We start from the raw sequence: 26,067 nt of genomic DNA on the forward strand, positions 1-26,067 counted from the left end.
GTTGAAGACAGATGTCGGGTTTCTCGTAAATGAATATCTGTGTTTGTAGGGGCCACTCCAATCACCCCTGAGAGAACATCTGACAAACACAGACACTTTATTTGCAAAAGCAAAAAGAGGAAAGAAAAGCAGATTTTTAAAAAGTTCCCTACCGCTCTACTAATCACCAATTAAATGAATGCAAGTTTAAATGACAGCGTCTTACACCTGTCAGGCTGCAAAACACTTCTAAAAGATTGGCCATGTGACAGGCCTCAGGGCGAGAAGGCTGGGAACAGGGGGTCTCCTAAGTCCTGGCTGGGACACAAACCACCACCACTTGCATGAAATATCCTTTAGGTGCATAGATCCAGGCCCACATAAGGAAACAGAAACTCTGAGTTCTGCCTCTAGTGAGTCATCACAAGGAAATAATGAGAGATGAGCCCTGAGACAGGTTTACACAGATTTTCTTTATGGCATCCATTGCTTCAGCAGTCAAGAACAAGACTTGTCCTTCTGTCCCTCCACCCGACGGGCACACCACACTTACCGGATATGCACACAAGCCACACACATGCACACATGTGCACACCACACACATGCATAAACATCCATGCCTGTACATATGCACACACCGCTCACATGCTTATATGCATGTATGCACCACTCTCACCCAGCATGTGTACATATGAACACATGCTACAGCCTGCTCATATCACACCAGTCACTTGCATGTTTGTGCACATGTGTGGTGAAGTGAAAGTGAAAGCCACTCACTTTTGTCTCTTTGTGACCCCATGGACGATAGCCTGCCAGGCTCCTCTGTCCATGGGATTCTCCAGGCATGAATACTGGAGTGGGTTGCCATTTCCTCCTTCAGGGGATCTTCCCAGCCCTGGGATTGAACCCAGGTCTCCCGTATTGCAGTCAGATTCTTTACCATCTGAGCCACCAGGGAAGTCACACAAGTGTGTTCCCATATGATAACGCACCATGGTTACACACATGCACACACAAGCCAGTTGATTAAAGGTGGTTGTTTGGGGAGGGAGACAAGGCCCCCAGAGGTTAACTCTTGCTTCCTGTCCTCATAACTCGGCTCCTGATCAGCCTCTTCCTCAGCTGTCTTTCTCCTCTGCGTGGCTACCTCCACAACAGTTGGAATTTTCAGTGAAACATCCAGATAGACCCAGACGGGGCCAGAGCACACTCACTCTGCAGGTTCTGGTGTTTTATTTGTGTTTAATGGTGGTAGCCAGGCTGGTGGACAAGGAGGTGACTGGGTCTCCTCAGGACAGATGCCCATTCTGTGCTCTGTTCCTGACAGGCTTCGGTGCTGGCTGTGTGGACTCCCACCAGGGTGTCTGGTATATGTGGGGCTTGCTGGGGGTTGGTATATGTTGGAGCTGGCAGGGAGGAGAGGCCTGACCACACGCTTGACTGTCCTGGACTCCAGTGCAGCTCCATCCACAGCTGGCCCAGCCCAGGCTCTTGGCCCCATCTGTGGACCGACCATCTTACCAGTTTCCTTCCCGTTTCTCTAAAAAAATTCATCATTTCCATGGGACACAGTTCATCAGCAGGGAAAATGGAAAACTGGTAACACTTGCCACAAAGAGAAAGAAAAGTGCAAGTGTTAGTCACTCAGTCATGTAGACTCTTTGTGACCCCATGGACTGTAGCTTGCCAGGCTCCTCTGTCCATGGGATTTTCCAGGCAAGAATGCTGGAGTGGGTTGTCATGCCCTCCTCCAGGGGATCGTCCCGACCCAGGGATCGAATCCATGTCTCCTACACTGCAGGCAGATTCTTCATCATTTGAGCCATCGGGGAAATCCCACAAAGTTGCCACAGAGAGAAGCAACCGTCCAAAACATTGGAAGATGCAGTGCTATGAGATCTTACCTGGACATGGCTGCCCTCCTATAGGGTACAGCACAACTGGACGGCAGCCAAGGATGTCCCATCCCCAAGGCCTCTTCAAGGCAGCAAGGGCACACCACACACACGCACACCATGGAATCACACAGTTGCAGGCACGCCAGGCTTTTGTTTTAATGGACTCTGAGATTTTATGGAAGCTTGTGCCTTTAAAAGGGAAATTTGTATTGCTGGCTAATATCTCGCTTGTAAATAAGCACACTAAACGCAGAATAATGCCATTAAACTCTTGCTCCAAGTCTGGTGCTAGCTCTTCCTGGTGAAAAAGCGAGATTATCTAGAATAAGGACATCCCAGCTCCCACCTGAGGCCTTGATGCTGGAAGAGAACGTAAAGGTCGCTTTTCCGGGACTCACTCTCCCTGAGGTGACAAGAGATAGGACCTTTCCGGGGAAAGAGAGGAGAGGGATGAAGGGCCAAGGAATTCCAGCCATGGGGGTGGGAGGGGGTGGGAAGGGTGGGGAGCTGGACTAGAGAGTGGGAAGGAGGGTGACAGTCACAAGAACCTGCTCACAGGGCCTGTAGGTGATGCCAGTTGGCGGTGGCGATCAGAGCAGATTGGGGACATGACCCGCTCAGCAACTGGCCCTCAGTGTCCCTGTAAGTGAGTGAGGAGGAAACCGAGGGTTCTTTTCGCTGTACCACAGACCGCATGTGAGTGGGGGGACACTGGGGAGCTGACACTGGGGGGTCTGCGGGCTCTGACAGACCTGCAGAGTCTGAACAATGTGCAGTTAAAATCCACTTTTCCACCTTGGTGGGAGTTTCTGGTCAAAACAAGCTGTCCTCACTGGCACTGCTTACCTGCACCACCCTGCTCCTTCCTGGACCACGCCCAGCCCTGGGGGCTTGGGCTGAGACCACACACCCCTCCACACCCAGCCCCAGTAGCCAAAGCTCAGGGCCAGGTGAGGGTGGGCAGGCAGGGGTGTCCCCAGTCCTGCCCTGGTGGCCCTGGGCACTGCTGTCCACTCTGCCCTCCTCTGGCCTCCAGTCAGCATGGAGCCCTGTTCCAAAGATGCCAGGCCGGGCTGTCTCCAGCCTCTCAAGGAGGTTTTCTTCCGCAGCCATAGGCCCTGGTTCAGGTGCCCCTCCTCTCCAGTGGCCCAGCTTCCAGGGGTGTCACAGGCTCACCTGAGTGCGGCCTCCACGCATGGCTGTGTGATCTACAGCAGAGTCAGACCTGTAGTCATGGACTGTTGGCCTGAGATTCCACCCAGAGTTCTGCTGTGTTCGGCTCCTGGAACGTTAGACCATTGGGAATTTTCTCACCAGCGTCCAAACTGGCCACACGTCTGAATTGGAAACAAGTCTGAGTCTGTGTCCCCCAGGACTCAGATGAGTACACCATCCTCAGAGGCGCCCAAACCTCTACGCCCCTTACTGTCTCCCCCCTGCCCCAGCCCCTGGGGGCTTTGAGGGCACCCAGCTTCCAGCATTGGGGGCAGGATCCTTCTCTGCCCAGGAGGACAGCACCCATGGGTGACTGGCCCAGCAGGTGCACTCGGGGGATGCGAGGTCCACTGGCTGAGCTCCTTGGGCTGAGTCACATGATGGTTCCTGTAGCAGTGCCTGCCAAGGGGCAGGGGAGAGGTGGGGGGCCAGACCCCAGGGAGGGGCAGGGGGCCTCCAACAGGACTTGCTGCCTGAGGTGAAAAAACATAGGAACTTCCCGGGAAAAGAGAGGGGAGGGATGAAGGGCCAAAGAATTCCAGCCACAGGGGTGGAAACTGCACTAGGGGATAAGAAGGAGGGTGACAGTCATGAGAACCTGCTCGGGGGGAAGGGGGTTGTGGGTGACATCAGTGGGGGGGGGGGGGTGGGGAATCAGAGCAGAGTGGGGACATAACCTGCTCGGTGACCGGCCCTCAGTGCCCCTCTGAACCTGGCCAGCTCAGGCCCTGGGGCCCGGGTGCTCCTGGAACTGCGATGCAGCAGGGGCAGGTGTGATGGGTGAGAGGATAACAGGGAGGGGCTCTGGGCAGCTGTGCTGTTCCCCGAGGCAGATGGAGCAGGGAGACCAGGAGGGCAACAGCTGGCAGGGACGCCCCCAGGGAGGGGACAAGAGCCAAGGGCCCCGGGCAGGAAGCACAGTGAGAGCAGATACAGAGGGTCCCAGCAGAGGCCCCGGGACAAGTGTGAAGAGGAGGACCAGGAGCAGCAGGCATGTGGCTTAGTCAGGAGCTTGGGAGGGGACAGGATGAGGGGGGCGCATGGCCTTGGGGTGGCTGCGGTTCTGCCTCCCCAGCTCCTTCTGGCATTTTGGCAAAGGGTGCATTTGAAAGCAAGCTCCGAGACACAGCCAGGTCTGGGCAAGGGCTGAACCATCAGCTGGGCAGGAGGACCAGGTGCTTGGCACCCCCCGCCCGCCCACCCCAGAGAGTGTTCCCGGATGTGCATTCCATGCTTCCTGGTTGTGGTAGAGACCTAGAAGGCAGCTCGAGGACGAGCGGGCATGGCCATGTGCTTCTCATCCCTAGAAATACAGGACTGTGGATGGTGCTCAGATGAGAGAGGGGGGCAGCCACCCTGGACCCGCAGCTCCCAGCAAGCTTACCACCCCTTGATCTCCTCCAGGGACTCCCACGGCACCTGCTACCATAGGTAGCAGAGACCGCAGGTCAGTCTTCACCCTCCACGTGGATGGATCCTTGCTGTCGGGACCTAAAGCCCCCACTTAAGAAGTGAAGCTGGTCAGATTCACACCTTCCAGATCACAGCAAAAGTGGGCATGCAGGTGAGGCCCCGGGTGTGCCTTCTCCCTCAGAACCTCAGGCATTGCACAAGCTCACATTCAGAGGAGCGAGTGGTGACCTAGCAGAGTTCTGACTCCCTGCTCCTGGAGGACACAGAACACTCCTGGAGACCCCCTCCAGCCCCTCCCACACTCCCTTCCTCCCAAATCGCCTCTATTTCTCTTGCACTTTGATTGTTCTCCTCCTGGAACAATAACTGTAAGGCCTGACCTGCTTTTTGGGGGTTGAACCCAATGATAGAGTCTCTGGTTCTTCAAGCTCCCTCCTCTCCACCTCTCCTCACACTTCCAGCCAGGTGAGCTGCTGCTGGAGTCCCTGTCTGCTGAGCCTTGATGAAGACCCAGTCCTCAGCCCACTGACACATCATTCTGGCACCGAGAATGAGAACTTCCCCATATGACCACAACCCCCACTACCTCATCTGGGGAGGCCTCAGGCTCAGCAAGCAGGGGAAGGAGATGAATCGATGCCGTGTCATCAGCCAAGCAGTTTGATTCCTGCACATTTAAGCACACAAGCACCTTGAAGCTTGATCCCCTCAGGTCAAAACAATTTTACAGAGATGCCCCCTTCTCAGCAGTGCAACGATATAGGCCTACCTGAGAGGGATGGAGGTGTAGGGATGGGGCACGGGTCAAATAATTTTAAAAAACAAAGCAGAAGTCTTTGGTGGGCATCCTTGGCACCCTGACCCCCAGGTGAGGAACTGCCAACCTTGCAGGTGCCCAGACCAGCAGAGCAGCCTGCTCAGTAGTTCACCATATGACAGCAAGAAGGGCTTTTCATCCAGGTTCCAACACGGAGAAGAGCACCAGGAGCTGAAATGTGAAGGTCTGTGGGCCTGATGGGCACCCAGTGTGCAGTTCCCAGTGGGGACTGCAGCTGGAGTGGTCAGCCCTGCCCTGGCTTCATCAAAAGGCCCGTGAGCCGCTGTGCAGAAAAAGCACAAAAGGAGAGGCTAGCCAGCACTAAAACTCCTGGTGCAATAATTGTCATTGTTATCCAATTATGCTCAGGATACCTGAAGCTCACATGGCCCACAGAGGGGCAATTTCATTAGACTGAGACCCACTTGTCTCACTTTACTTTGATAACGGCTTAATAAATAAACTGAGTGAGCCCTAACACCGAGGTGCAAAATGAAAAATACTTTGGCTTTTCCATTTTATGCCCCTCCTTCTCTAATTATCTCACTTTCATATTTCCTTGCTTGTCAGCTCCAGCCTCTGCCTCCTTCAAGAGGTGGGCAGAGCTCTCTCCTTCCTCTTGCAAAGATCCCTCCCTGGGTGTGTGCTGGGCCAAGTTCTTCTTGCTCCACCCCCCAACACACAGCCTCCCCTCACTTCTCTGCTACCCAGAAAACACACTCAGAGTAAGACCACAATTGGGGCAGCCATGGAGGAGAGGACGATAAACATTATGTCATTGCATATTTTAATAAAACTGTGAGACAAGGGAAGCGGAAGGAATTAATTTCACTTAGCTCAGGCAGAAAGGGAGGGAGATGACAGCCAAAGAGAGCCCAGTGGAGAGATGACATTTGGATCGGGAGGCCCTGGAAGATTCCCCTACATGCAGGGGCAAGATGAGAAGGGAGGCAGCCAGAAGAAAGGGACGGAGCAGGGAAGGAAGGGACGGCAGGGTTGTGCTATGTGGGCAGGTGAGTCAGTGCTGGTGCCTGGCAGGGTAGGCGCTGTGGGGGAGAAGGGAAGAGCCGTGGAGAGCACGGCATGGAGGGCCTAAGACTCTCTAGAATCCACTGATAATGGGTCAAGGATGGCTACAGTCACTTTGAAATCTAGGAATCCGGAGACCCACAGAGTTCACGAAGTGAATCCCTATCACCAATGGCAAAATGAACAGCACGGTGTCATAGTGTCGAGTGTGCACCTCGCTGGTCCCCTGACCCTGTGGCCTTCTTACAGCCACTGTGATAGAGCAGCAGGTCCATCGTCCTGGGACAGACAGATGTCCCCATCATCATCAAAACATCTGAATCGAGCACAACAGCATCGGGAGCTCGGGCACAACTTTGTCATTTTCCTGGTGGGGACAGGAAAACGGCAGAAGCGTGGGGTCACGCTGCTCTACTGTGGCTGCTAATCCTCTCTCCCCACAAACCCCAGGTACAACACTGAATGGGCACCTGGATCAAGATCACCCCATAGATCAAGGTATTCACCCATCTAACCAAGCGCATCTAATCTCAGCTCTTCAGATCATTTAAAAGCAAAAGCATAAACACATCACAGATACAAAATCTATGGAATGATATTTAGTTCAGAACTGGAGATACGCACTCCTGGTCTTCCTTCTAGTGAGAAATGGAGCATTTCCTGCCTTATCAATAAACAAGGATGTCTCAGTCATCAGCGACTCCAGGCCTCCAAATGTGGACTTCTGAGCCCTAAGGGCATCCAGGAAGGGGAAGAAAATCTGCGTGATGTGGCTGCCACCAGGCTGTAGCCACTCCCTACGATGAGAACTGAGCAACTCAGGATGTGAAAAACACAGGACACTGGCCCCAGAGAGCTGAGATTCATATGAAAGGAATGATTTCATTGAGCCCAGACTCTTGTGTCTTCCCATACATAGAAAAGCACTAAATTCCTTAACTTGGGATGTCTGGGTTTCTTTAATTAACAATAATTCTTGGATGTTCAGACTACCTGCTCCTTATGGCAAAATTTCTATATAACCTGACCCTTCCCTCTCCTTAGAGGTGTTCTCTCAGGGCTTAAGTCCTAAAAATTTATGTGGAATAAAACATAACTCTCAACATTTAGGTTGTGACTGTTTTTTAAGTCAACGCTAGTTTATGAGTTCAATCAGCAATGAGACTTTAATTTATGCTTGGAGTTCCAGCTGAGCTATTTCAGATCCTAAAAGATGATGCTGTTAAAGTGCTGCATTCAACATGCCAGCAAATTTGGAAAACTCAGCAGTGGCTACAGGACTGGAAAAGGTCAGTTTTCATTCCAGTCCCAAAGAAAGGCAATGCCAAAGAATGTTCAAACCATCACACAATTGTACTCATCTTACACGCCAGCAAAGTAATGCTCAAAATTCTCCAAGCTAGGCTTCAACAGTACATGAACTGAGGACTTCTAGACATTCAAGCTGGATTTAGAAAAGGCAGAGGTACCAGAGATCAAACTGCCAACATCCGTTGGATCACAGAAAAAGCAAGAGAATTCCAGAAAAACATCTACTTCTGTTTCATTGACGATGCTAAAGCCTTTGACTGTTGAATCACAAAAAACTGGAAAATTCTGAAAGAGGTGGGAACACCAGACCACCTTACCAGCCTCCGGAGAAATCTGTATGCAGGTCAAGAAGCAACAATTAGAACCAGACATGGAACAGTGGACTGGTTCCAAACTGGGAAAGGAGTACATCAAGGCTGTTATATTGTTACCTTGCTTATTTAACTTATATGCAGAGTACATCACGCAAAATTCTGGACTGGATGAAGCACAAGCTGGAATCAAGATTTCAGGGAGAAATATCAATAACCTCAAATATGCAGATGATACCACCCTTATGGCAAAAAGCCAAGAGGAGGTAAAGAGCCTCTTGATGAAAGTGAAAGAGAAGAATGAAAAAGCTGGCTTAAAACTCACCATTCAAAAAACTAAGATCATGGCATTTGGTCCCATCACTTCATGACAAATAGATAGGGAGACAATGGAAACAGTGACAGACTTTATTTTCTCGGGGTTCAAAATCACTGCAGATGGTGACTGCAGCCATGAAATGAAAAGACACTTGCTCCTTGGAAGAATAGCTATGGCCAACCTAGACAGCACAGTAAAAAGCAGAGATATTACTTTGCCGACAAAGGTCCATCTAGTCAAAGCTATGGCTTTTCCAGTGGTCATGTATGGATGTGAGAGTTGGACCATTAAGAAAGCTGAGCACTGAAGAATTGATGCTTTTGAACTATGGTGTTGGAGAAGACTCTTGAGAGTCCCTTGGACTGCACGGAGATCAAACCAGTCAATCCTAAAGGAAATCAGTCCTGAATATTCATTGGAAGGACTGATGCTGAAGCTGAAACTCCAATACTTTGGCCACCTGATGCAAAGCACTGACTCACTGGAGAAGACCTTGATGCTGGGAAAGATTGAAGGCGGGAGGAGAAGGAGACAACAGAGGATGAGACTGGTTGGATGGCATCACTGACTCAATGGATATGAGTTTGAGTTGTGATGGACAGGGAGGCCTGGTGTGCTGCAGTCCATGAGGTCACAAAGAGTTGGACTCTACAGAGCAACTGGACTGAACTGAACTGAGCTTATGAGTTCAATCAGCAATGAGACTTTAATTTATGCTTGGGAAAATAAAAATAGATTAATAGGATCCAAGTCAAGCTGCTAGAAGAGGTTTTTCTGTGCCAAGAGCCTGGCACTGTGAGTTTCCCTAAACAGGTTATCATTGTAACACTGTAAAGCACTGGACTTATTTTTTAAATAGCAAAACTACAATTATCTCCGCACGCCCATATCATGGCTCTGCAGTGCTCCTGCATAACCATCCGGCTGTCAGAGATATGGCCGGGACAAGCAAGTCTGTGCCACACTAGATGGCCAGCCTTATCAAAACCCAACTGCATTAATCCTTTTCGTTACATCAAAAATCAAATAACTTCCCGGGGAGATGCTATAGTCACACCAGGGGCCATTCCACTGGGAGACGGCGAGTTGAGATTCAGAACACAACATGGTAGGAAATAAACAGATAAGCGTTTGCCTCCTCGGCTGCTGGCTGACACTCAGAACTCAGGGCTCCTTCAGAAAAAAAACACAGGCAAGTGTCCAGAGTCACCCATGGTCTCGCCCTCAGCATCCACCATCCAGGAGAGAGACCCGGAACTTCCGGGAAAAATAGCACCCTCACCCACAATGCTTCTCCCCAGCAACAGAAGTGTCCACTCACATGTGCGGCATTTAAGCAAGAAGGAAATAAGGTTTCAGAACTGATGGGAGAGAAATGCAGTAAGACAGTGCTTAGGTAACCACAGGAGAGATGCCTTCCTGATAGAATATCCACCTTTCAAATTGAGAAAACAATGCCATTTTCTGCCCACTGAGCAAAGCAGCTAGACGAGGGGGGAGCTGCAGCCTCCTTATTTAGGGAGCAGCCCCTCTGCTCCCCTGGGGCTGGAGGAAGTGATTAATTAGTGCCTCCTTGAAGCTGCAACCTCAGACCAACTGGGGGACTTTGTCTGTGCACAGCACAGAATACTCTTTCCAGAAGCTCTTAGAGCCCGACAATGGACCATGTCTCCCACAGACCTCAGTGCACTGCCAGAAGGACGGAGGCCCGGCTTGGAAAGAGCTCTCCTCTTGGTGTCTGTTTTGTGTGGAGAGGAAAGGCCACCCAGGACACAATTTTAACTGAAGAAGGAAGCCACCAAGTCCTCAAGTCCACTCCCAGGTCCCTTCTCTTCGGGTCCCTCTCCCTCTGCCTGGCACCCCTTCCCATCCCTGCCCCCAGTCAGCTGCCTGATTTAAATACGGCTTCCCAAACCCCCACCTGCTTCTAAACCAAACCTGGGCACATCGAGGAGAGATCTGTCACCCTTCAATTTCTTCTTTCAATCAGGAAAAGGCAAAACTAAGACTCCCTCATGCCGTGACGGAACCATCTTGCGGAAAGGCACAACCTCCAGGCTGATGGTGCTGGAAAATCAAATTCCTATTTTAGGTTCAGGCGACCTCGACCAGCGTGTGAGGCTGACAGGTGAGCACTACCGATGCTGTGTCAGGTGAGCACGAAGGATTCTCAGGATTTAAACACAGACACGTGACCCTCCAGGCTGGAGTCTCAGAATGTAAGATGCTGGAGCAGGCCTATGGCTTCATGCCAGCCTGTGGGGAACTCAATCCTGCTTGAAGAGAAATCAGAAAGACAGCCCTTGGCCCCTCCCTTTTGCTGAGTCAGCCAGGCTGGACGAGAGGGCGGTCTTCCCTCGCTTAGGATGAAGGAGAACCCTTATCAAGGGCTGCATTTAATCCAGCAGAAGATGCTGGACCCAGAGGACACTGGGAAATTAGCACACAAGGGATGGTTCCTTACTTGTTTCCTCTAACTGCAGGGCATCTGCTCTGCCGTCACAAACCTGCCTACCAGACACAGCACAGAACACCTGGAGAGAGGTGGAGGGGTACAATTCAGAGGGTTTTCCCCTCCCATCCCTCAGTCTGTCCCTGTGAAACTCTAGAAAGTTCCAGAATCTCTGTGTGCTGGAATTCCAAAATGTGGAAACAACCGCATTCTAATCCCAGGGGCTGCAACACAAGCCTGTCACAGTCATTGTATTTTTAATTTTTTTTCCAAAATGTTACAGGAGAAATGTATTTTATTTTTTAGCTATTTATTTATTTGTCTATGCTGGGTCTTTACTGCAGCATGTGGGATCTTTAGTTGAGGCATGTAGGATCTAGTTCCCTGACCAGGGACTGAACCTGGGCCCCTCTGCATTGGGAGTGCAGAGTCTTAGTCACTGGACCACAGGGAAGTCCCATCGATATCATCATATTTAAAATCACATCACTTTGCTGAGAAAGATCCATACAGTCAAAACTATGGTTTTTCCAGTTGTCAGGTACAGATGTGACAGTTGGACCATTAAGAAGGCTGAGACCTAAGAATTTAAGAATTTATGATTTTGAACTATAGTGGTGGAAAAGACTTGAGCGTCCCTTGGACTGCAAGGAGATCAAACCAGTCAATCCTAGAGGAAATCAACTTTGAAGACTTATTGGAAGGACTAATGCTGGTGCTGAAGCTCAAATATTTTGGCCACCTGATTCGAAGAACTGACTCATTGGAAAAGACCCTGATGCTGGTAAAGATTGAAGGCAGGAGGAGAAGGGGGTGACAGAGGATGAGATGGATGGCAGCACCGACTCAGTGGACAAGAGTTTGAGCAAACTCGGGGAGATGATGAAGGGCAGAGGAGCCTGGTGTGCTACAGTCTATGGAGTTGCAGAGTCGGGCATGACTGAGCGATTGAACAACATGCTAATAGTATTTCAAATGCAAATTCCCAGGATTCCCATATCACAGACCCACAAATAGAGGTTTATCAAGGGGGACAGATCTGCTGTCAAGCATCTGCAGTTTCCAGGACTAGGAATCCAGAGCGTTTGTTAAATCTTTAAACCAAAAATACACTGGAGAAACACTCCCACCAGTTGTGAGACGCTCTCCCTTCTAGCAGAGGTGCTGTGGCTCAGCAAGAGGGAGAGGTGCCTGGCGTTCAGCCTGTCCCCCTGCCCTCGGCACTCCCACGGGATCCCAGGCTTCAAAGTGGATTTCAGAGGCCTCTGCAATTTTGGCAGCATGACATCTTATGTCTGACAGGCTATTTTTTTTAGCCAGGATGGTAGAAAATTGACGTTTACCAGTCATTAACCTTTCAAGCATGTAACGTATTTTTTCCCTTACATGGAAGTATATCTTACACTTCTCCACAGATAAATCCTTAAAGGGTCCAATTTCTTAAAAAAAAAAAAAGTGATTGTGAAGCCTCTCTGTTCTTAAGAAAACATAGTTCTATAATTTTATGGACTTCTGATCACAATTTTATTGCCTTCAACCCTTTGCTGGTCTTCAATTTTTTATCTTACGCTAGTAAGAATTACATAAGACAAGTGTTATAATCCCTTCTTTGTATCTGAGGGAAGGTGGGAAAGAATAACATAAGATGAAAATAAAGCTTTAAACAGTAAGGAGGCTTGCAGCATGGTGACGGCTACCTTCGGACACTCATTGCCCAATGATTCCAGCAGCTCATCACGCCACATTATTAAATGTGATAAGACATAATCCAATCATACCCAATCCTATTAATAAACGATGGTAGTGAAATTATGTCCATGGGCGGCCTCCCCCCCCCACGAGCCTATGAAGCTTTAAATAAGCCTCTCCATCATTTATTTATTCAATTCTAAAAACATGTCTTTTGCTGAAAGGTCCCTGGCCACACATAAGAATATAAAGGTCAAGAAGGGAAAAAGTCCCCAAAGAAAATCATAAAGAATATCCAATCAAGCTGATGTCTAATGGAAAAATCACTCCTGGAAAGGCCAGCTCATCACACCTCAGGGGAAGGGCCCAGGGAGAGGAGAGTCTGGGTTATCCGCTAATAAGACCAGTGACCAGGGTACAGGCCGGCAGTGGGTCGCTTTCCGCCAGCCAGACTTGGCTTCCCGAAAGCCACATGTCCATCCCACTGGGCCCTCAAGACCAGCCTGGGCATTGAACTGTCTTCTCTCCCTGGGGATGCAGCCTCAGAGGTCACACTGGCCACAGCACATGTCTAGGGCCACAGAGCTGATGATGGGGACTTTGGCCCTGCACTCCCGAAGCTTTCAGACCCTGCACCTTGGGGTGCTGGGTCTCCCTGGGGGGGAGTCAGGGCAGAGGTGATGAACAGGATGCAGAAGGGCGGGCCTCAGGAGGCAGGCTGCCCCATTAAACAGGCGTCCCTATGTCATCTTCCATCTTCTGTCAGTGCCCCCTGCTTCATAAAAGAGGGTTAGCTATGTGCCAACCTTAGAGGGTGGTAGTTGGCACCAAAGAGGGGCTGGGTACAGTGCCAGATGAAGGTTTGACCCACAGACTGGAAAACAGAACAACTGTCTGACCAGCTCCTCAAATGGGGCCAGACGCAGGCATGGGATGGGGCACCCATGGGAGCCTGGAGCTCACTGCAGGGGTTGTGTGAAGCAGCTCACCCCATTTACAGCTTCCACAACCAGAGCAGCACAAACAGGCGGAGCATCAGGAGAAAGCGACCACACAGCTGATCCAGAATGTTCCAACCTGAGGGCCCCTCCCACTCTGCTCCGGCCGTCCCGAGGTTCTCATGTCCTATGCCGCCCAAGCGGCCAGCTGAAACAGTGCAGGGGCCTGAGAATCCTGGTGCTCAGGGCAGTGGTCAAGCTCTGGAAGGGCCAGGGCCATTTCCATGCTAGTCACTGGCCTTTGGGTTGGTTGTGCATTGCAACCCAGAAAGACAGGATGGCCGCAGCCACTCACTCCCAGTAAGACCTGGACCCTCCTGGGGTACCCCAGGCTCCCCCTCAACACAGACCCAGCAGGCAGGGTGGTTTGCAACAGTCTAGTGCCAGCTGTGAGGAGTCCACTTGCAACATAGCCGCAGAGGTCCAGGGCCAGAGGAGGGAGGTGGGGGGGGGGCGGGTAGTGTGCAGGGGGCCCCCAGGAGGAGGGATGCCCTGGAACCTGAGCTGAGCAGCTGCCTTCCTTTGCTTCCTGGGGAAAACCTGCTCACCTTGCAGGAGAGCTCAGAGGCCAGGCAGCAAAAATGTGCCTGCTTGAAACAGAGAAACAAGATGCTGGGAGCCAGAAATAATGCCTTTTTGCATTTGCAGAGTAAAGCAGTTTTGGGGAGAGAAGAGGCATGTTCTATAAATGCTTTCCTGCCGGAGCGTGGCCGCTCCTTCTCGGGTGCCTCCACGTCACAGCAGCAGCAGTTAAACGATCCACTCCCAAACGTGGACCTTCAGATTAACAAAATATTTACAGTGTATCTATGAGATATTATCTGAGCTATAATCCTTGTTAAGATTCCATTTGATCGGGAAAGATAATGGGAGGAGAACAAATGTTCACATACATTTTAATTTCAATGAATTTAATTTCAATGAAACTGTTCTGTGTCAGGCTTCATAATATGAGAGCCTACATTTCTGTATTGAAGTGCCCCATTTACTGTTTTGGGGAGACGGGAACCACAGCATCCTTCCCATCGCCGACCTGAGTGGCACTGTAAGACGCAGGTTACCTGCTGGCAGAAGCCCTCATTGAAAACACACTTTCTTTTGAGGGATGCTGATCTCTGGAATACAGAAGCTAAAAATGCTCTAGACTGGAAGCCCTCGGGCTTTAAGGAACATCAGCTTCCCTGGGAGATGAATTAAGCAGACAGAATCCCAGGCCACAGCCCCAAGATTTCTGATTCAGTGCATCCCAGGTGGCGATAGTGGTAAAGAACCCTCCTGCCAATACAGGAGACATAAGAGACGTGGGTTTGATCCCTGGGTCAGGCAGATCCCCTGGAGAAGGGTGAGACAAACCCACTCCAGGGGGTTGCAAAGAGTCGGACCTGGGGTCCATTGGGTTGCAAAGAGTTGGATATAAATGAAGTGACTTAGCATGTGTGAGTTCCCTGAGGCTGCTCTAACAAGTGGCTACAGACTTAAAATAATAATAAAAAATGTATTCTCTTGAAGTTCTGGAGGCCAGACGTGTGAAATCCAGGTCTCAGGGCTATACCCCCTCCACAGGCTCCAGGGGAGGGTCTGTCCTACCTCTTCCCTCTTCTGGTCTCCCAGGTATCCTTGGCTTGTGGCCACATCCCTCGGCCTCCATTGTCACATGGCTTCTCCCCAGTGTCTACATCTCTTCTTCTGTCTCTTAAAAAGACACCTGTCATTGATGTGGGGGCCGGGATAATCCAGGATGATCACATCCTGAGATCCCTAATTTAGTTGAACCTCCAAAGACCCTCTCTCCAAACACCGTCACGGTCACAGGTCTGGGTTGGTGTATCTTTTGTGCCACTGTCCAAGCAGCTGTAGTAGGTGTGAGAGGGGACCCAGGGACCTGCGGGGCTTAACCATGTCGCCCAGGCAGGCAGTTCCTAGACTACACTTGGACATCCTGCCTCACTGCAGGTCAGGAAACAAGAGGCCCAGAGAAGGATGCTCCCTTCTGCTCCCCCTATGAATTTCACCTCTCCCAGGAACACCCCCTACCCTGTTGGTCGGCTCAACTTGCACTCCTCACCCACTCCTGTCCCTGGCTTAGCACAAGTACACACCAAGGGACCCTCTCAGCTTTCCAGGAAAATCAGATTGTGTTTGTTGATTCAGGCAGATCAACAGTGTTCAAACTCACATTTGGGCAGCAAAACCCAATGAGACTCCTTCATTTCTCCAAGTCAGCTGCACCAAGTTTGGGTGCATACACCTGAAGGGGGAACGTGGTCTGCTCTGTGAGCTTTCCTTTTCATCTGGCTCAAAGACCAGAGAGAGAGGTCTCCTTCCTGGATGGACATGGGGCCTGTACGCCCATCCTGGGAGCTGGAACTAAACTGTTCCAAATGGAAAGCGCACCTGTCCCAGGCCAGGAGAGCCTGCAGCTTCTCCTGAAGCCATTCCCTGGGTAGGTGAGCTCCCACGTCCAGGGGACCCTCCTCCTATCAGCAAGGCAGGGGGTGGCCATCTCCTGCCCTGCGTGTATTTATCTGTCACTGAAGGCTTACCTTAATCCTCCCTAAATCCCCACACGCTGTCAGCAAGAAAACACACTGAAGCCGAACGAGGCGCAGTGAAAGCACCAGATCAGAAGCTATTGCGGGCTCTGCAGTCACCGTTTCCCCTTTTAGTCTCCAAAGTGGCCAATCTCCATCTCAGGACCCAGGAAGCTGCCAGCCAGGGTCCTAGTTACAGACATGGGTATTGGGTATCGCAGGCAGGAGCTTCTGGACGAGGCAGGATGGGAGGAAGGCAACGTAGGCCAGGTCTCAGGGCTGCAGCTTTGTGTGCAAACAGCCTCCCTCACCCAGGACTTCTGCTGGGTCACTGAATCGCCCTGGGCTTCAGTTTACTCCCTGAGAATGAGCGAGGGTCCACAGGAGCTTAGTGAAGAATATGCACGATGCCAGAGACTCAGCAGGTCCTCAGCACAAGGACCTGCGAGTTTTCAGCACAAGGACCTGCGAGTTTGTCAGTTCATGGCAAAAGGGCCTCTGCCTATGCGGTCAAGTTCAGCACCTGAGATGGGAGGCGATGCTGGACTATCTGGGGGGTGGGGGGCAAGGTTGTCTCAGGGGCCTTGTGAGCAGAAGATGCAGTCGTTAGGAAAGGCGATGTGATGTGGGAGGAAGAGGTGTGGGGAGCTGTTCGGGTGTCTGTGCTGGCCAGGTGCTGGTATGGAGGAGGAGGAGGGGCCGTGAGCCAGGGAAAGCAGGGGGGCCTCTGGAAGCTGAAAAGGCAGGAAATGGATTCCTTCCTGCCCGCCTCCCCGGAGCCTCCAGGGGGGCCCAGCCTGCCCACACTGGATGTTAGTCCAGGGGACCCATGTTGGAGTCTCATGTCCAGAAGAGCAAGCTGATAAATTTGCGTCTTTTAAGCTGCTACATTTTTGTACCACACTAAGATACTATTACAATCCACAAACTAAGCAGATTTCTCCCTGCGGAAGGCAACACGGGAGTGGAAAGTCATGTGGACCAGACAGATCTGGAGATCTGGGGTGTGGCCTCTGGCAGAGCCCATGGGTGTCTCTATGGTATGAAATAGAAGTCCACATCAGCGTAGGGTACGTCCTCAATAAACACCAGCCCTGATGGAGGCTGGAGGGGAAAGGGCCTTTGGTAGCATACACTAGTCAAAGAGAAGTAGGTTTTTGTTCTGTTTCATTCTCTTTCGTTTAAAAACAGGGGTGGGTGGACTAAGACAGGACTGGAAGCCACCAGGAGAGGGCAGCCTAGAATCTGGGCAATAAGTTACCAAAATTACCAGTCTTGAAATAAAAAGCAGACTCTTTACCAGCCCATCTTACAATATAGCACAGCTCCCTCTGAAGATGAAAAGAACAAGGAAGTGCCAAGAGGTTTTACAAGAGCACACTGGGGAGAAATTTACCAGCCTTGATGGAAAGAAAGTCACGTAGCTTATGGTTATTTTGTATAGTGGAATTCACTCAGAGTAAGAATTGCTCCTTCAGACAGTCAGAATAACAGAAACATTCTCTGAAAAGATGAGTGCTGGTTTCCTCACTTGCTTGCAGTTTGTGGTTAGTTCTGGCATCTACTTAACCATGCTCCAAAAAAGAGAAGGAAAGAAAGAAGAATGGAGGGAGGGAGGGAGGGAGGGAGGAACCTGGAATTGGAGGCCCCTGCAAACACCCAGAACCCCAGACCTAGGCAAAAAGGACCACCTGCAGATGGAGGGAACAACCCCCAGGAGATGGTGTGGGCAGATCAGCTGGGGCAGGTGGACGGCTCCTTCAGACCAGAGATCTCAGTTCTTCTCAGGAGGCCCATCCATGTCTCCCAGGCTCCAAGAAGCAGCAAGAGTGGTTTATGAAGCCAGTCCTGAGCCTCAGCTCAGCTCCTGGCTCCTCGCGGCTCCCTGCTGTGTCCTGGACGCGGGCAGAGTCTGGAATGCGGGCAGAGTCTGGAAGCCAAATGACAGTGCAGCTCAGGGACTGTTTGCTACATGCCTGGAATCAGAAACTCCTGCTGGCATCGCAGAACCCTGGCTCTTCTAATCCCAGGGTCAGCTGTGCAAGCCCAAAGTGTCCACCGAGTTTGGACTCACTTCAGATGGACCCTCACACATCAGGAGCCACGATCAAGCACTTCTGGGTGTACCAGGCCTGTTTCAAATCTTGTCCAAGATGAGAAACAGTTAGTATGTCTGCTGCTGCTGCTGCTGCCAAGTCGCTTCAGTCGTGTCCGACTCTGTGCGACCCCATAGACGGCCCCCTACCAGGCTCCCCCGTCCCTGGGATTCTCCAGGCAAGAACACTGGAGTGGGTTGCCATTTCCTTCTCCAGTGCATGAAAGTGAAAAGTGAAAGTGAAGTCGCTCAGCCGTGTCCGACTCTTAGCGACCCCATGGACTGCAGCCTACCAGGCTCCTCCGTCCATGTGATTTTCCAGGCAAGAGTACTGGAGTGGGGTGCCATTGCCTTCTCCGAGCATGTCTGAATGCCTGATAATTGCTGATTTTACCATGGTGCCCAGTGCCCGGAACATCTTGGGTGTTCTCTTGTCTGCCTGTAACTCAAATGCTCCAGAAACCAACCCATTCACAACAGAGGGAGATGTGAATGAGCTGGGTGTGGGCGTGGGCCTGGACAAAGAAGAAAGACACATTGCATGCCTTTGGGGCAATCTCTCAACCTCCGGATTTTTGATTTCTGATCCATACAATGGGAATAACTCCACCTCCCCTACAGGCTTTTGTGAGAATTCCACAAGACTTTTGCAGAGTCACCCAGTCACAGATCCAGCTGGGACTCGGGATTGTAATTACATAAAGGTTCACATTCCCTCATCTTAAGACTCCATTAAAATACATATTTCTGAAATGCAAAACTCTTAATCTTTAAACTGCACTGTGGCTGAGGCACTCATCCTCACGTCTGACTGGTGTGGGCATCTCTGCAATGAAGATTTTTATTTAATGGGGGGTGATAGGAGAGGGGCAGGGGTGAGAGGGGCAGGGACGAGATGGGCGGGATGCTCTTGATCTATGGGCTTCTGGACCTAGAGTGGAAGCCCAGGCATGGGCATCTCCCTCCTGGCTGCGGGGGGAGCAACGCAAGCAGAGCTAGGCCAGCACGCGGTGTGGCAGCCAAGGGCAGGGGGCCGCAGACCTTGGCCTCCTTCTGGTTTTAAACACGGCTATCAGGGCCTGTTTTAAACACGAGCTCTGGCCTGTGGGCAGTGCATAACGCAGACTCCATGCTTTATCACTGTGCTGGTCTCCCCTCTTACCTGACAGAAGCCACTTTCTAAACTTCCCTTTCTAAATCCCTCAACTCTGTGGCCAGGCAGAATCACAGCAGGGAAAGGCTGCTGAGAAACCCCCAAAACTGGGCCCTTGAAAAGGTAAGGCTGGCGCCAAAGACAGCCTGAGCATCTCCACCACAGGCTCTGGAAGTCATTCTCAGGGGCCCCAGAGGCATCGCTGACAGAAGGCAGTGAGGGCTGGGTGCTCAGAGAAGCCTCCTCTGGCTTCAAGAGCAAGGAATGTCCTGGCCACAAGCCAGGGGAGGCCAGCCACTGGGCTTCAGTCCTGTTTCACCTCCACTCTCTCCACACCTTTGTTGAGACCAAGATTCCCAGGGCATAATCTCCTGGCTTCCTGAAAGACGGTGGCTAAGAGAGTCAGGAGAGAGTTCACATTCTGTGATGGGCAGATCAGATAGACAGCCCTAGCTTACTATATTTAATGATTCAGTCATATCCTGGCCAAAAAGAGAGTTTGAAGTTGTGATTCTTGACTTCATCTGTTAAGTATTTACTGAGTGCCCAGACATTGTCCCTGCAATCCACTGTGCTGGGTCTGGATACTAACTTAGAAAGAAACAAAAGGCCACTAGAGCAGGAGTAAGGACAAGGCCCAGGAAACACAGAATGAGCAGAGGCTCAAGGCAGAGTGTGAAACAAGCTGTGAGCTTCCAAACTGAAAGACAGGCCCTTGGAGCACGCATAGCTCTTTTGTTCTCCCCGGGGCAGGGAATGCATTTGGCCGCATGCCACAAGACTCAACTGTGGCCTCTCACTCATTTTTCTCATCTCTCATGGCACAATGAGTTCAGAGGTCTGCAGTTGTTCAAGGATGCCACCTGAGATCCGGTTCCTACTCCACCATCCTCATAGTCACAAGATGGCTGCTCTGCCCTAGACATTATGTCCATATTCCAGGCAGGAGAAAAAGGTAAGGGCAAAAGGCAGAAGGTATGGCCAATGAGGTCTGTTCCTCTTCATCAAGAAAAAAAAAAACAGCTTTCTCACATATCTCATCTAACAGAATAGTATAGGTAGATTCTGCTGACCAGAGAAAGGCCATATTGCCACTTTGGTTTAAGAGTTTACTGGAGGTGTGAGTATTTTAGACAAGTCTCAGTGTGGGCCAAATGGATGAGGAGAGAAGAGGTTTTGTTAGTGAGGAAGAGGGAGAGAATGGGTATCGGACATCAACTCGCAGTGTCCATTGATGCTCAGCACACGTAGTTGGTTTGTCATCTGTGCCATTTATTTAAACATTCAGAGCAGCTCCTGCTTGTCTTGAGTTGATGGAGGGGACTCAGAAACACTGTAGCGTCAGTGTTTTTTGGCTCATTCATGACTTCATTTGACAATGCTGGTTGCACATCCACCACCCCACAATGCAGGCATGGCACTGGGTGATGGGTACCCACTCAGATTTGCTCAGCATCTGGTCCACACATCTTGTGATGCTTCCACCCTGCAAGAGTTACCCGTCTTCACAGACGAGGATACAGAGGCTATTTTCAACATACTTGTGAAGATAAGATAGCGGTACATCTGGCCACATTAGTTACATCATGGCGAGTTCTTACATACCCATTCCAGACTCCTGCATACATCTGGTCCCTTCTCCGCCATCCCTCCCTCTGTGTGCCTTGGTACTCAAATGAGTCAATCATTTGACAATGCATCACTTGTCACTCTGCTTCAGGGAAGGTGTAAGGAGGCCAGAGAAACCTCATGCGGCAGACACTGACATTTGCCTTCTCGGCACACATTTCTCCTTTCTTTCTTCCTAAGACTCCCAATTATGCTCCAGGTAGCAACTGACTCATCTACCAGGTGATGGGCATAATAGGTCTTAGTCAGACCATGCAGTTCTTTGCTTCCCAGCCTCCCTACCTCTTTCCACGGGAGTGGCCTATGACCTAGTTGTCCCCAGTGAGAACTTCTGCAAGGGTTCTGAGAAAGTGTGTACTCTCATCATACAGGGAAGAGATGCAGATGGTGCTACTGCTCCTTCCTTTTTCTTGCTTGCTACAAACTCAAATGCAATGCCTGGAGCCACAGCAGCCAGGTTGCAATGATGAGGCAACACACTGACAAACCATTACTAAGATGGTAGGATGATAAGAATAAACATTAGGCATGAGATTGGTACTATTGATCTGATCATCATACCTATCTCTTCGTGGTTATGTGAGAAAAACTAACCTCCATTCAAGATTCTGTTAATTGGGTTTTATCCTAATATTGGCTGAGAACATTCTAAATGTTAAACCAGAGTGACAGGATTGCTGCCCTCATGAGCCTTACAATTTAAGTAAGAGAGAAAATATAAATTCAGATAATATACATTCTCTAATAAGGAAGCAGAGTATGGTTAAAGGCACAAGATGGTCATGAACTGACCTGGATATGGGAGAGGGAAGGCTTTTCTGAGGTAGTTGCATTAAATGAAGCCACCAGAAACAAAGCTCTTCTTTCTGTATTATCTGAATTCATGGGATAATTTTCAGATCCCCCTCCTCTGACCCAGCAGACAGCATTTTCACTCACACGTGGCCTTCTTCTCCAGGAGCAAAGAGGGATATGACCCACATGTGCTGGGTTTCCACTAAGCCACCCCTTACTCTCCCATCCTTGGGGGATTTTGCTTTGAAGGGGGTCTGGGTTTTTGCAGAACTCTGCCCGCCACGAGAGAGCGATGCAGGTCAGTGCATCAGCTGCAGCCTCGAGCCCGGCTGACCATTCATTATTAACAAAGATGAGAAAAAGACACCGGCTTAGCTTCTACCCCATGCTAAACTATGGCGTGGAGAACACTTCCTTGAAGCCAAAGGAAAAGGGCTTAACAATCCTATTTTAGATACGATCATGCACCCGTGATCATGGCCATCAGTGAACAATTCTGGAGCAGAATTTACAAAGTAAGAGTGTTTGCACTGACACTTGAGTGCTCTCCAGAGAAGGCACGGACGAGAACCATGAGGCGGAGTGGATCCAGGAATTACACAGCACCTAAACAAATGCCCCGTGTGCCACATGGAGTGCTCAGCCCGCCATTCAAAAGGTTCTCAATTCCATAGTATTTGCTACCCTATTGGGGAAAACTATTTTAAGCCTAATTAGCATGAAATTTTTCAAATGCAAATGCTTTTCATTTAGACATAAAACAAAATGCCACGACATTTCTTCCATCCATTTATCATAAACAAGTTAATTATTGTGTAACAAATCTCTCCTTCTGGAATGTGGATGTTCAGGGCTGCTGGTGAGCTGACTGGGGCAAAGAGAAGGAGCCTCGAGGCAGTTGTTAACGGCTTACGGTGCATTTTGAATAAAATGGTGACTTTGTGAAGCTTCACTTGTCAAATTAAGGTTAAGCTCTCTCCATTGGAATAACTCAATTATAAGTAGTCATTATCTGTTTAGCGTGATTTCTACCAGGATAACAGAAATATCGTGGCACTTATTTTCGATACATGCATCTTCACTGTGGTCTCATCGTTTGCAAAGTTTTCTATGTAAATAAATTTTTATCTGCCCTAGCTCAAGTGTATGCAGTGATAGCTTTTGCCTCCACATGTGTAAAATTACTTCTAAGATATAAAACCTCTCTGTCCCTGAGCACAGACAGGAGGTGGCACTCACAGGTGAAGGAGATGCTCTGTGATTTTCCCCCAACCAGGGTTGGGTTGGGACACTCATCTCAGGGGTAAGTGCTTGGACTATAAGTTGTGTATCCACGAAGCCCATGAGCTGGTCCAAGTTCACCTACCATGATGAACTCCTGGGGCATACAGGGCAGGCCAGCATCCAGCCAGCAGCTAAGGCTTCCCTACCACAGGGGCCAAGGGCAGAGGGTCAAGTCACCCTGGACCTTCGCAGTCCACCAAGAGAGAGGGATGATGCTAGCTGGAAATTTCTCATTTTATTATGAAAAACATGAGAATGTGTCATTCTCTTCCATGGCAGGTGGTAGCACCTGCTGTTACAGAGACAGAGGCAATTTTTCTTACACTCCTGAGTAAAACTGATACTACAGGATCTTATCAAGGTTAGCTCCGTATGGGGGAGGTGGCAAGTATGCCAGCCTCTGGACACGCAAACAGCTGGACCACAGTGAACTGCTCCTGTTTTGCCTGCAGTACAATGCACGTGTAGGAGAATCTTCTGGGCCTTTTCCGTGCATACACAGGGATTCTCATAAACCCACAAATCCTGAAAGGCGGTCCACACTTTCTAAAATGACATGCACCATGCAATTAACAGAGCATCTCTTGAAAACTCTTCCCATAGACGCCCACTCCTGCAGCATACCCATCCTGCTTCTAGGCCCACAGCCAAGAGGTTGGTTTTTTTTTGTTTTTTGTTGTTTGATAATCAATGAAAGAAGCAATAGTATCACATCCCCTATTTTGACAGTTAACTCAGATGACAACAAATAAGTTAGCAAAGTTGGACTAAGTGCAATTTAAGATCCTGATTCATATAACCAGGCACACACTGTAAGTCAACGAGCTGTTCCCACAGAGAGGATCTGAAGAATTCCCCCACTCTGTGAGAGTCCCTCCCAACAAAGGATCTGCTGGGGGTGGGGGTGGGCAGAAACTCTGTATTCCCTGAAACAGAAAACTGGGGACAAAGTCAGCAGCCTGAGTGTGGATTAGTCATGGATACTGAAACTCAGCTTTGATGCTTCTGCTAAAGTTCATTCCATCCATCACTTTGAAACTGGCTGAAATCTACTTCTGGGAAACTAATGCAGGGAGGGGAGGCACAGGGTTGAGGTATTTGCCGTGCCACTTTAAAACCTCAAGGAAGAAAGAATTGATTTATTCCCCCTCCCGTGTGAATAAAAAGTTTAACTAGTTTGTCTTGAAAGGGAAGCAGATCGCTATGCAGGAGGATCTATTGTCACTGGAGTTCAGAAGCTGCCTCTGACGTCCCCGTCACGAGTGTGGGCATCGCCCTGCAGTGACAATGAAGCTAACTGGCAGCTCCCTCCTGCATGTGTGTTTCCGTGTTGTCAGTAGGACAGTAATGAGAACGCATGCCATGTCTGAACAGAACGTCTGTGGGCTTATTTACCGCATCCCCAACAACATCGTCTGCTTTATCATGCATTGCAAAGCAGGGATAATTTAAGAATCCAGAATTTCATACACAAAAATACTTGGTAAGAAAGTCTCTCTCTGCACATTATTTGGGTGACACTATATCCGAATTCCAATTTGTTGCCCAGGAAATGATTCACCTCACTCAAAAATGACAGGGACTCTGAATCATTCACCTGTGATGCAAAAGGCCATTTAGGTCGACTGATCTGCATGTCCACTGACCTCTCCACCTTCGCTTCACATAGAGCCTGGCTCAAAGCCAGTCCTGCCTCTTGTTCTGCAGGTGGCAATGTCTCCCTAGTCCAGAGTGCAGTATGCGAATTCATTCCCACATCCGCCTTACCTTTGAGGACCTTCTCTCCTTCCAGAATATTCTGGGAGATTAATGCTGTGTAATCTTCTTCAGAGAATCCAGCCTTGCAGGTCTCCCTGGCTGTAAGATCCCCACTGTGGGCCTGAGAATGGAAATAAGTGAGGTTAGAAAAAACACAGGTTCATAGAAACTGCATCCAACCCAAGTTTAGTAGGGCCTGCTGTGTTCAAGGGCTCCACTATGCCAAGCCTTGGTCCACCAGAGTCTCCACTCAGACATAACCCAGGGTCTGCCCCTGTGGTCACCATATTAGCCAGTGACAGGGGCATGCAACAGGGAGGCCAGGCTGGTGGATGGCAGGGCGGAGGGCCTGATGGAGCCTCACCAGCACGTCGCAGAAGGGAAGGTCTAAGGACTGTCCATAATAGGGAGGCAAGAGAGCCAGGAGTTAGCCAATGGAGACATGGGGGAGGGGAGGCCAAGGGAGCAGGCCCCTGCCAGGGCCATGTCCCCTCCCACCCCAGCGCTCAGGCTTTGGGTGAGGTGGAGCAGGCTGCCTCTTCCCTGTGGTGCCGCAGAGGAGGCAGAGGGGCAGGGATGAAAGCAGATTCTCAGAGACTCAGCTCTGAGTTTGGCTCTCAGGGAGGCTGCAGGGAGGTGGGGGAGGTTTCTACAATCCAGTCCTCTCCCCCCACTTCCTGGAGGCTTGTCCACTCTTGGAGCCCCCATCTCCAGCCTAACCAGGCTAGAGAGCTCCCGTAATTGACCGGAAAAAGGTGGGTGTACTCTTGTCCTGTCCCCCAATCCCAGCACTCTGGGGTATCCTGCCCAGTGGGAGGTCTAGAACCCTGGGCGCCCAGAAGGCAGGGTGGGAAAAGGGCCCCTCCCAGGCTGCGGGGAGTGGCAGCGAGGTCAGCCGTAGGGATGGGGAATGGAGGGAGAGACCGCGTGCGCAACGGGGAAGCCAGCCCTGCGACAGAAGGAGTGCCACAGCGCCGGCTCCCTGGAGCGCGAGGAGCAGGGGCGCAGCCCGCACCCACCCCACAGTCGCGCCTTCGCGGGGCCGCCGAGAGGAACGCGCCTCCCCGCCGCCCGCCTCCACCAGCTCGGCGCGCAGCCGCCCGCCAGTCCTTGGCTCCGGAGGCCGCCCCGACCCGGAGCTCCAGGCACCCTGACGCGGGCCTGGACCCGGCGCCCCTACAGAAAATCACCGAGGGGAGGAAGAGCAGGGCGCGGGGTCACTCCTCGCGTAAAGCTCCAAACTGCGGCCCCGTGCCTGGCAAGCGAGCTCCAAATAGGACCGAAAGCGGGGAAGGGGGGACGGGGGCTAGCTAACTCGCCCAGGAAAGTTTCCACCCGCCCGATCGAGCGAGCGTGGGTCGAGTGCACCCGAGCGCCCCGAACCTCAG

General features: G+C 50.7%; 1 protein-coding gene across 1 annotated transcript in view; it reads right to left on the reverse strand.

Moving 5' to 3' along the window:
* CDH4 (cadherin 4) overlaps positions 1-26,067 on the reverse strand; it is a 474,925-nt gene that overhangs the window by 447,791 nt on the left and 1,067 nt on the right. The window contains exon 2 of the mRNA XM_052650685.1: positions 24,689-24,800. Coding sequence (XP_052506645.1) covers positions 24,689-24,800 — 112 coding nt within the window. The remainder of the gene's footprint in view (positions 1-24,688; positions 24,801-26,067) is intronic.

This window comes from Budorcas taxicolor, chromosome 13 (genome assembly GCF_023091745.1).
Source record: "Budorcas taxicolor isolate Tak-1 chromosome 13, Takin1.1, whole genome shotgun sequence".
In the NCBI taxonomy this organism is placed as follows: domain Eukaryota; kingdom Metazoa; phylum Chordata; class Mammalia; order Artiodactyla; family Bovidae; genus Budorcas; species Budorcas taxicolor.